This window comes from Oncorhynchus mykiss, chromosome 6 (genome assembly GCF_013265735.2).
Source record: "Oncorhynchus mykiss isolate Arlee chromosome 6, USDA_OmykA_1.1, whole genome shotgun sequence".
In the NCBI taxonomy this organism is placed as follows: Eukaryota; Metazoa; Chordata; class Actinopteri; order Salmoniformes; family Salmonidae; genus Oncorhynchus; species Oncorhynchus mykiss.
The window spans coordinates 85,893,221-85,905,681 of NC_048570.1; the positions used below are offsets into that span (position 1 = coordinate 85,893,221).

Here is a 12,461-nt window from a genome sequence, read left to right on the forward strand (position 1 = left end):
GAGGAGAGGAGAAGGGGAATAAACCAGAGGAGAGGAGAAGGGGAATAAACCAGAGGAGAGGGGGGATAAACCAGAGGAGAGGGGGAATAAACCAGAGGAGAGGAGAAGGGGAATAAACCAGAGGAGAGGAGAAGGGGAATAAACCAGAGGAGAGGGGGAATAAACCAGAGGAGAGGAGAAGGGGAATAAACCAGAGGAGAGGGGGAATAAAACAGAGGAGAGGAGAAGGGGAATAAACCAGAGGAGAGGGGGAATAAACCAGAGGAGAGGAGAAGGGGAATAAAACAGAGGAGAGGGGGAATAAACCAGAGGAGAGGGGGAATAAACCAGAGGAGAGGGGGAATAAACCAGAGGAGAGGGGGAATAAACCAGAGGAGAGGAGAAGGGGAATAAACCAGAGGAGAGGGGGAATAAATCAAAGGAGAGGGGGAATAAACCAGAGGAGAGGGGGAATAAACCAGAGGAGAGGGGGAATAAACCAGAGGAGAGGGGGAATAAACCAGAGGAGAGGAGAAGGGGAATAAACCAGAGGAGAGGGGGAATAAACCAGAGGAGAGGGGGAATAAACCAGAGGAGAGGGGGAATAAACCAGAGGAGAGGGGGAATAAACCAGAGGAGAGGGGGAATAAACCAGAGGAAAGGGGGAGAGGAGAAGGGGAATAAACCAGAGGAGAGGGGGAATAAACCAGAGGAAAGGGGGAGAGGAGAGGGAGAATAAACCAGAGGAGAGGGGGAATAAATCAAAGGAGAGGGGGAATAAACCAGAGGAAAGGAGGAGAGGAGATGGGGAATAAACCAGAGGAAAAGAGCAAGAGAGAAAGAGAGAGGCATGACTAAAAATACCTCCATCTCTTAAACTGACCTTTATGTGTGGGAGAGAGAGAGTGAGGGAGTGATGGAGAGAGGGAACGTGTGTATGAGGGAGGGAGAGAGAGAGAGTGTGAGGGAGTGATGGAGAGAGGGAATGTGTGTATGAGAGAGGGAGGGAGAGAGAGAGTGAGGGAGTGATGGAGAGAGGGAATGTGTGTATGAGAGAGGGAGAGAGGAGGATGCTTATATATATATATATATATATATATATATATATATATATATATATATATATATATATATATATCCTTCCTCTTCCCCCTCTCAGACTGTCATCCTCCATGTCAGAGCAGACTAAACCATCTATGGAGAGAGGAGTGGACAGAGAAAAAGATGGAGAGAGTGATGGTGAAGAATATGGATTCCCCAGCATTGGTCCACTCTGCTCTACACCAGGCCTCAGGGGTATATGGGACTGGGGTTGTATGTGTGTGGAGGGAGGACAGGAGAGAGGAGCTCTGCTGGGGGGTGAGAGGGGCGAGGGGGAGAGTGCGGCGTGGCAGCTGAATCCCCCCCGGCCTGTCTAGTGAGGAGCACGTCTGATTGAGCAGCAGCCCACTAACAGGCCCTGACAGCCTGGGCTGCCCTGTGAGGGGCCTGCCTGCCTAGCCGACCAGCCTCCACAATCTCTCTCTCACACACACACACACACACACACACACACACACACCTTGTGTAATCTTTGTACAGGGGGTTGGTCTCTCTCTCTGAGCCTCTGAAGGACTCTAGAGCGATGGCTGTGTCACACAACCTGGTTATATTGCCCATCAGAGCTCTGTTCTGTAGGAGAGAGAGAGATGGAGAGAAGAAAGAGAGATGGAGAGTGAGGGTGAGGGAAAGAGACAAAAAGGGAGAGAGAAAGATGAGAGATCACAGGTAATTGAAAACCTCCTGACGTCAGCGCTGAAATTAAATTAGGGGGGGGGGGGGGGGGGCAGTTGTTGAGGTTACATGGAGAAAGGTGTGGGGGGGGGGCAGTTGTTGAGGTTACATGGAGAAAGGTGTGGGGGGGGCAGTTGTTGAGGTTACATGGAGAAAGGTGTGGGGGGGCAGTTGTTGAGGTCAGATGTAGAATGGTGTGGGGGGGCAGTTGTTGAGGTCAGATGTAGAATGGTGTGGGGGGCAGTTGTAGAATGGTGTGGGGGGGGGCAGTTGTAGAATGGTGTGGGGGGGCAGTTGTTGAGGTCAGATGTAGAATGGTGTGGGGGGGCAGTTGTTGAGGTTATATGTAGAATGGTGTGGGGGGGGCAGTTGTAGAATGGTGTGGGGGGGCAGTTGTTGAGGTCAGATGTAGAATGGTGTGGGGGGGGCAGTTGTAGAATGGTGTGGGGGGGGGCAGTTGTAGAATGGTGTGGGGGGCAGTTGTTGAGGTCAGATGTAGAATGGTGTGGGGGGGCAGTTGTTGAGGTTATATGTAGAATGGTGTGGGGGGGGCAGTTGTTGAGGTCAGATGTAGAATGGTGTGGGGGGGCAGTTGTTGAGGTCAGATGTAGAATGGTGTGGGGGGGCAGTTGTTGAGGTCAGATGTAGAATGGTGTGGGGGGGCAGTTGTTGAGGTTATATGTAGAATGGTGTGGGGGTGGCAGTTGTAGAATGGTGTGGGGGGGCAGTTGTTGAGGTCAGATGTAGAATGGTGTGGGGGGGGCAGTTGTAGAATGGTGTGGGGGGGGGGGCAGTTGTAGAATGGTGTGGGGGGCAGTTGTTGAGGTCAGATGTAGAATGGTGTGGGGGGGCAGTTGTTGAGGTCAGATGTAGAATGGTGTGGGGGGGGCAGTTGTTGAGGTCAGTTGTAGAATGGTGTGGGGGGGGGCAGTTGTTGAGGTCAGTTGTAGAATGGTGTGGGGGGGGGCAGTTGTTGAGGTCAGATGTAGAATAGTGTGGGGGGGCAGTTGTTGAGGTCAGTTGTAGAATGGTGTGGGGGGGGACAGTTGTTGAGGTCAGATGTAGAATGGCTTGGGGGTTAAAGGTAAACATTAGGAGCAGCAAGGAGGAGATGCTGCATAATATCTTTGTACCACATAACACACAAGTAGAGAGATGTGTATATGTACACTCATGCACAAAGACAAACACACACGCAACATGCACACAAGAACACAAACACACAGTTGAAGGAGTGAAGGGGAGAGGATCGCTCGAGGAGGGCTCCCCCTGCTGGTCAGATCTCCCTCTGTTGTGACAGCAGAGAACAAGGAAGAGGGAGAGAGAGGAATGCAGGGTGATAGAGGGAGGGAGGGAGGGAGGGAGGGTGGGGGAACGCAGGGAGGGAGGAGGGAGGTTGTGAGAGAGGGACGCAGGGAGAGAGGGACGCAGGGAGAGAGGGAAAGAGGAAGAGGGAGAGAGGGACTCAGGGAGAGAGGGACGCAGGGAGAGAGGGACGCAGGGAGAGAGGGACTCAGGGAGAGAGGGACGCAGGGAGAGAGGGACGCAGGGAGAGAGGGAGAGAGGGACGCAGGGAGAGAGGGAGAGAGGGACGCAGGGAGAGAGGGACGCAGAGAGAGAGGGAGAGAGGGACGCAGGGAGAGAGGGACGCAGGAAGAGAAGGAAAGAGGAAGAGGGAGAGAGGGACGCAGGGAGAGAGGGAGAGAGGGACGCAGGGAGAGAGGGAGAGAGGGACGCAGGGAGAGAGGGACGCAGGGAGAGAGGGACGCAGGGAGAGAGGGACGCAGGGAGAGAGGGAAAGAGGAAGAGAGGGACGCAGGGAGAGAGGGACGCAGTGAGAGAGGGACGCAGGGAGAGAGAGACGCAGGGAGAGAGGGACGCAGGGAGAGAGGGACGCAGGGAGAGAGGGAGAGAGGGACGCAGGGAGAGAGGGACGCAGGGAGACAGGGACGCAGGGAGAGAGGGACGCAGGGAGAGAGGGACGCAGGGAGAGAGGGATGCAGGGAGAGAGGGATGCAGGGAGAGAGGGACGCAGGGAGAGAGGGACGCAGGGAGAGAGGGAGAGAGGAAAACAGGAAGAGAGGGAGAGAGGAAGAGAGGGAGAGAGGAAAACAGGAAGAGAGGGAGAGAGGAAAACAGGAAGAGAGGGAGAGAGGAAAACAGGAAGAGAGGGAGAGAGGAAAACAGGAAGAGAGGGAAAGAGGAACACAGGAAGAGAGGGATAGAGGAACACAGGAAGAGAGGGAGAGAGGAAGAGGGAGGGAGGAAGAGAGGGACGCAGGGAGAGAGGGACGCAGGGAGAGAGTGACGCAGGGAGAGAGGGAGAAAGGAAGAGGGAGAGAGGAAGAGAGGGACGCAGTGAGTGAGGAAGAGCGGGACGCAGGGAGAGAGGGACGCAGGGAGAGTGGAAAACAGGACGAGAGGGAGAGAGAAACACAGCAAGAGAGGAAGAGAGGGACGCAGGGAGAGAGGGATGCAGGGAGAGAGGAACACAGCAAGAGAGGAAGAGAGGGACGCAGGGAGAGAGGGACGCAGGGAGAGTGGAAAACAGGAAGAGAGGGAGAGAGGAACACAGTAAGAGAGGAAGAGAGGGACGCAGGGAGAGAGGGACGCAGAGAGAGTGGAAAACAGGAAGAGAGGGAGAGAGGAACACAGCAAGAGAGGAAGAGAGGGACGCAGGGAGAGAGGGACGCAGGGAGAGTGGAAAACAGGAAGAGAGGGAGAGAGGAACACAGCAAGAGAGGAAGAGAGGGACGCAGGGAGAGAGGGACGCAGGGAGAGTGGAAAACAGGAAGAGAGGGAGAGAGGAACACAGCAAGAGAGGAAGAGCGGGACGCAGGGAGAGAGGGACGCAGGGAGAGAGGGACGCAGGGAGAGTGGAAAACAGGAAGAGAGGGAGAGAGGAACACAGTAAGAGAGGAAGAGAGGGACGCAGGGATGGTGGGAGTTTTCTATTATTCATCTCCTCAGCCTCTTAAATCATTAAGGTCCTCCTCTCTGTGTTGGCTGCCTGCCACCTGCCTGATGCAGTTTTCATGCCTTCCTGTCTTATCTTCCTTTCTTGTTCTCCATCCTTTACACTTGTGTTCTACTGTTAAAGTATGCATGTCCCCCCAGTCATGCCTCAGAGCACTTAGAGGCTGAGGTCAGTCACACACAGAAATTAAACCCCGGGTGAGCGAAATTACTTAGCACACATTTTAATTGTACTGTTTAGAGGGGTGGGCCACCAATAGTGTGTGTGTGGTCTGTGATTTTAGGATGGCCAACTAAATGAACATCCTGTCTATAATTTTCAGCTATACTTTTCAGCTATACTTTTCAGCTATACTTTTCGTGGCTGTTTATTTACCACCACAGACTGATGCTGGCACTAAGACCGCACTCAGTCAACTGTATAAGGAAATAAGAAAACAGGAAACCACTCACCCAGAGGCGGCGCTCCTAGTGGCCGGAGACTTTAATGCAGGGAAACTTAAATCAGTTCTACAAAACTCTATCAACATGTTAAATGTGCAACCAGAGGGAAAAAAATTATAGATCACCTGTACTCCACACACAAAGACACGTACAAAGCTCTCCCTCGCCCTCCATTTGGTAAATCCGAACACAACTCTATCCTCCTAATTCCTGCTTACAAGCAAAAATTAAAGTAGGAAGCACCAGTGACTCGGTCTATAAAAAAATGGTCAGATGAAGCAGATGCTAAACTACAGGACTGTTTTGCTATCACAGACTGGAACATGTTCCGGGATTCTTCCGATGACATTGAGGAATACACCACATTAGTCACTGGCTTTATCAATAAGTGCATTGAGGACGTCGTCCCCACAGTGACTGTACGTACATACCCCAACCAGAAGCCATGGATTACAGGCAACATTCGCACTGAGCTAAAGGGTACAGCTGCCGCTTTCAAGGTGCGAGACTCTAACCCGGAAGCTTACAAGAAATCCCACTATGCCCTGAGATGAACCATCAAACAGGCAAAGCGTCAATACAGGGCTAAGATTGAATCATACTACACCGGTTCAGACGCTCGTCGGATGTGGCAGGACTTGCAAACTATTACAGACTACAAAGGGAAGCACAGCCAAGAGCTGCCCAGTGATACGAGCCTACCAGACGAGCTAAATCACTTCTATGCTCGCTTCGAGGCAAGCAACACTGAGGCATGCATGAGAGCATCAGCTGTTCCATAGCGTCCATAGCCATGGAGTGCTTTGAAAGGCTGGTAATGGCTCACATAACACCATTATCCCAGAAACCCTAGACCCACTCCAATTTGCATACAGCCCAAACAGATCCACAGATGATGCAATCTCTATTGCACTCCACACTGCCCTTTCATACCTGGACAAAAGGAACACCTATGTGAGAATGTTGTTCATTGACAACAGCTCAGTGTTCGACACCATAGTACCCTCAAAGCTCATCACCAAGCTAAGGATCCTGGGACTAAACACCTCCCTCTGCAACTGGATCCTGGACTTCCTGACAGGTGGCGAGGGTAGGTAGCAACACATCTGCCACACTGATCCTCAACACTGGAGCTCCCCAGGGGTGCGTGCTCAGTCCCCTCCTGTACTCCCTGTTCACCCACGACTGCATGGCCAGGCAAGACTCCAACACCATCATTAAGTTTGCTGACTACACAACAGTGGTAGGCCTGATCACCGACAATGACGAGACAGTCTATAGGGAGGAGGTCAGAGACCTGGCCGGGTGGTACCAGAATAACAACCTATACCTCAACGTAACCAAGACTAAGGAGATGATTGTGGACTACAGGAAAAGGAGCACTGAGCACGCCCACATTCTCATCGATGGGGCTGTAGTGGAGCAGGTCGAGAGCTTCAAATTCCTTGGTGTCCACATCAACAAACTAGATTGGTCCAAACACACCAAGATTGTCGTGAAGAGGGCACAACAAAGCCTATTCCCCCTCAGGAAATGAAAAAGATTTGGCATGGGCCCTGAGATCCTCAAAAGGTTCTACAGCTGCAACATCGAGAGCATCCTGACCGGTTGCATCACTGCCTGGTGCGGCAATTGCTCGGCCTCTGACCGCAAGGCACTTCAGAGGGTAGTGTGTACGGCAAAGCTCCCTGCCATCCAAGACCTCTACACCAGGCGGTGTCAGAGGAAGGCCCTAAAAATTGTCAAAGAGCCCAGCCACCCATCAGACTGTTCTCTCTCCTACCGCATGGCAAGCTGTATCGAAGTGCCAAGTCTAGGACAAAAAGGCTTCTCAACAGTTTTTACCCCCAAGCCATAAGTCTCCTGAACAGGTAACCAAATGGTTACTTGGACTATCTGCATTGTGTCCCACCACCCGCCAACCCCTCTTTTTACACTTCTGCTACTCTCTGTTCATCATACATGCACAGTCACTTTAACGATACCTACATGTACATACTACCTCAATAAGCCTGACTAACAGTATATAGCCTTGCTACTCTTTTTTCAAATGTCTTTTTACTGTTGTTTTATTTCTTTACTTACCTACACACACACACCTTTTTTTCCGCACCATTGGTTAGAGCCTGTAAGTAAGCATTTCACTGTAAGGTCTACTACACCTGTTGTATTCGGCGCACGTGACAAATAACCTTTAATATGATTTGTCTGTCCCCTCACTGTCTGGTGGCTTCTCCTTCACATACGGGTAACTGCCAAAATAAAGGAAACACCAACTTAATAGGGCGTTGGGCCACCAAGAGCCACCAGAACAGCTTCAAGGAGCCATGGCATAGATTCTACAAGTGTCTGGAAGTCTATTGGAGGGATGTGACAACATTCTTTCACGATCAATTTCATAATTTGGTGTTTTGGTGATGGAAAATACAGTCTCAGGCGCCGCTCCAGAATCTCCCATAAGCGTTCAATTGGGGTGAGATCTGGTGACTGATGCACACACCCTTTAAACCCCCTATGCTCCTTATAGAGACCTCTCTTTCAAAGTCACTGAGATCTTCTAGCCATGGTAGCCAAAAAACGGGCAACTAGGAATTTTTATATATGACCCTAAGCATGATGGGATGTTAATTGCTTAATTAACTCAAGAACCACATGTGTGTGGAAGCACCTGCTTTCAATATACTATGTATGCCTCATTTACTCAAGTGTTTCCCTGATTTTGGCAGTTACCTGTAGGTCATCAGACAACATATCACAATCAATAAACCAAATGCTGACGTCTTGCCGCTTCAATGCAGTTATCCTTTCCCCTATATGCAGTCGTGGACAAAGGTTTTGAGAATGACACAAATATTAAATTCCACAAAGTTTGCTGCTTCGGTGTCTTTAGATATTTTTGTTAGATGTTACTATGGAATACTGAAGTATAATTACAAGCATTTCATAAGTTTCAAAGGCTTTTATTGACAATTACATGAAGTTGATGCAAAGAGTCAATATTTGCAGTGTTGACTCTCCTTTTTCAAGACCTCTGCAATCTAACCTGGCATGCTGTCAATTAACTTCTGGGCCACATCCTGACTGATGGCAGCCCATCCTTGCATTATAAATGCTTGGAGTTTGCCAGAATTTTGGGGGGTTTTGTTTGTCCACACGCCTCTTGAGGACTGACCACAAATTCTCAATGGGATTAAGGTCTGGGGAAATTCCTGGCCATGGACCCAAAATATATTTGGGTCCATGGCAACCCTATAAGAATGTGAAATGTCAGAAAAATAGTAGAGAGAATGATTTATTTCAGCTTTTATTTCTTTCATCACATTCCCAGTGGGTCAGAAGTTAACATACGCTCAATTAGCATTTGGTAGCATTGCCTTTAAATTGTTTGACTTGGGTCAAACGTTTCGGGTAGCCTTCCACAAGCTTCCCACAATAAGTTGGGTGAATTTTGGCCCATTCCTCCTGACAGAGCTGGTGTAACTGAGTCAGGTTTGTAGGCCTCCTTGCTCGCACACGCTTTTTTCAGTTCTGCCCACAAATGTTCTATAGGATTGAGATCAGGGCTTTGTGATGGCCACTCCAATACCTTGACTTTGTTGTCCTTAAGCCATTTTGCCACAACTTTGGAAGTATGCTTGGGGTCATTGTCCATTTGGAAGACCCATTTGCGACCAAGCTTTTAACTTCCTGACTGATGTCTTGAGATGTTGCTTCAATATATCCACATTCTTTTCCTACCTCATGATGCCATCTATTTTGTGAAGTGCACCAGTCTCTCCTGCAGCAAAGCACCCCCACAACATGATGCTGCCACCCCCGTGCTTCACAGTTGGGATGGTGTTATTCAGCTTGCAAGCCTCCCCCTTTTACCTCCAAACATAACAATGGTCATTATGGCCAAACAGTTCTATTTTTGTTTCATCAGACCAGAGGACATTTCTCCAAAACATACAATCTTTGTCCCCATGTGCAGTTGCAAACCGTAGTCTGCCATTTTTATGGCGGTTTTGGAGCAGTGGCTTCTTCCTTGCTGAGCGGCCTTTCAGGTTATGTCAATATAGGACTCGTTTTACTGTGGATATAGATACTTTTGTACCTGTTTCCTCCAGCATCTTCACAAGGTCCTTTGCTGTTGATCTGGGATTGATTTGCACTTTTCGCACCAAAGTACATTCATCTCTAGGGGATAGAACCTTCCTGAGCAGTACGACGGCTGCGTGGTCCCATGGTGTTCATACTTGCGTACTATTGTTTGTACAGATGAACGTGGTACCTTCAGGCGTTTGGAAATTGCTCCCAAGGATGAACCCGACTTGTGGAGGTCTACATTTTATTTTCTGAGGACTTGGCTGATATTTTTTGATTTTCCCATGATGTCAAGCGAAGAGGCACTGTGTAGGCCTTGAAATACATCCACAGGTACACCTCCAATTGACTCAAACAATGTCAATAAGAAGCTTCTAAAGCCATGACATCATTTTTCCAAGATGTTTAAAGGCACAGTCAACTTAGTGTATGTAAACTTCTGACCCACTGGAATTGTGATACAGTGAATTATAAGTGAAATAATCTGTCTGTAAACAATTGTTGGAAAAAGTACTTGTGTCATGCACAAAGTAGATGTCCTAACCGACTTGCCAAAACTATAGTTTGTTAACAAGAAATTTGTGGTGGTTGAAAAACAAGTTTTAATGACTCCAACCTAAGTGTATGTACATTTCCGACTTCAACTGTATGTGATTTGACATAATTTTATCTGTGGCCAATGACCTTGAATCTTCTTGGATGGGCACTACTAATGTAACTAAGGCAGCACCCAAGGGGCTTGAATTTCGAGCTCTACCCTTAGATTTGGCGGTGACGTAGTGTCCCCATGAGTGACAGAACACTGAGCCATTCACGGCGCAAATAGAGAACATTACCAACCCCTATGTTCTGTATTTTCCACTGGCTGCCCCTCCACCACAGAAAGCACTGAGCTAGGCTGAAACACCTGCATTTTGGAGCTGCCTTACTCAAGAAAGCAAAAAAAAGACCAAGTTTGTATGTGGCTTTATTAACTCAATATATATCTTTTTTTTTTAAATGTACATCGTTTCCAAACTGATGTGTGACACGTATTAATGTCAACATTACATGCAAAGCATGCATCCCTCAAAAAATAATATATATTATTATTTTTAGCTAAAAAGGTAGGGATCAAAACTAGTGGGGCTCTGAATGATGGGTGTGTGTGATGAGCAAGGGGACCGAGGTCCTGATTAAAGTTTCAAGTGGACTGTGGCACTGGGCGGTGTGAGGAGGCTTTCTGTGCATCACTCTTCCTCCTTGGGTGTGGGTGTTTAATAATGGATAGCCCAGCTAGCCCCACTGCTGCCAGTCTAGACTGTCTGTGGCTGAGAGAGACCAGACTAACCAACTAGCTAAATAAAGCTTCCTCTATCACAGTCACGTGTTGCTATACCTCCAACATCACATGTTGCTATACCTCCAACATCACGTGTTGCTATACCTCCAACATCACGTGTTGCTAGACCTCCAACATCACGTGGTTGTTACAGGGTGGAGGGGGGTAGAGAATCAGATATGAAGGGTTTAGTATTCAGACCAGAGAGGGACAGTCAGTGGTCACTCCCATCAGTGAAGGCATCGTTGTCCATACTACCTCTCAGGACAGGGTTAGGGGGTACAGGGTAGGGCCCGGGAACATACCAGTATCGCGATTCTTGTTAGTATTGTGGCAAGGAAACAAAACACGTAGCGGATTTAACTTCTTTAGGAAAACAGACGAAATGTTGGAAACAAAACCTCATTATGATGTCATCTAGAGTCCCATGTATTTATGTTCCAAGCTATAGCATACAATAAAGGTTCAACTATATTGACAAACATTTAAATTATTATTGGGTCTTATGGATGCGGAAGGCTTATATTTAGCCTAGATATCATTTTATAAGCCCTGAATTCATTAGATTATTGCTGACTGTTTGAAATGCAGTGTATTTGACCTGAAATTGTGCAACAACGCTTATTTAGAGAAAACATTACAAATATATACTGTATATCATGAAATCATCCATAAATTAGATTTTTAAAAAAAATCAAGATATGATTTTTAGGCCATTTCGCCCAGCCCTACATCAGATCGGTCTGGTCTGGATGTCTGTTCTAGTGAGTGTGTTTCTGTGGCTGAGTTTCTGGGAGAGAGCCACCGTCTGCCATATGTCCCCATCTACTCCACACTGAGGGTCCAGAGTAAGGACGAACACACACACACACACACACACACACACACACACACACACACACACGAATAAAGTAGCCAAACTTAGGCAGGAAATGCCAACAACGAACAGAGAGCAATTGTATAAAAAAACGAATAATAAAAGATGAGCATTGTAAGTTTGAAATGTGGGAGAGGTGAAAAAATGATTGTTATGTGTTGATTATTGTCCAGTCATGTGGTCAAGTACTGCAAAGAAGGACCTAGTTAAGCTGCAGCTGGTCCAGAACAGAGCATCACGTCTTGCTCTTCATTCTAATCAGAGATCTAATATTAATACTGTGCTTGACAGTCTGTCTTGGCTAAGAGTTGAGGAAAGACTGAATGCATCACTTCTTGTTTTTATAAGAAACAATGTGTTATACGTTCCAAATGATTTGAATAGTCAATTTACACACAGCACTGACACACATTTACCCCACTAGACATGCAAGCAGGGGTCTTTTCACAGTCCCCAAGTCCAGAACAAATTCAAAGACACGTACAGTATTATACAGAGCCATGAGTGCATGGACCTCCTATCTCATATACAGTATTATACAGAGCCATGAGTGAATGGATCTCCTATCTCATATACAGTATTATACAGAGCCATGAGTGCATGGACCTCCTATCTCATATACAGTATTATACAGAGCCATGAGTGCATGGACCTCCTATCTCATATACAGTATTATACAGAGCCATGAGTGCATGGACCTCCTATCTCATATACAGTATTATACAGAGCCATGAGTGCATGGACCTCCTATCTCATATACAGTATTATACAGAGCCATGAGTGCATGGACCTCCTATCTCATATACAGTATTATACAGAGCCATGAGTGCATGGACCTCCTATCTCATATACAGTATTATACAGAGCCATGAGTGCATGGACCTCCTATCTCATATACAGTATTATACAGAGCCATGAGTGCATGGACCTCCTATCTCATCTACAGTATTATACAGAGCCATGAGTGCATGGACCTCCTATCTCATATACAGTATTATACAGAGC

The 12,461-nt window shown here is 47.7% G+C and overlaps 1 protein-coding gene across 1 annotated transcript in view; it reads right to left on the minus strand.

Moving 5' to 3' along the window:
• The window catches only part of elp4 (elongator acetyltransferase complex subunit 4), a 122,908-nt gene that overhangs the window by 81,121 nt on the left and 29,326 nt on the right, over positions 1 to 12,461 (minus strand). The window contains exon 8 of the mRNA XM_036981322.1: positions 1,533 to 1,650. Within this exon, the coding sequence (XP_036837217.1) occupies positions 1,533 to 1,650 (118 nt within the window). The remainder of the gene's footprint in view (positions 1 to 1,532; positions 1,651 to 12,461) is intronic.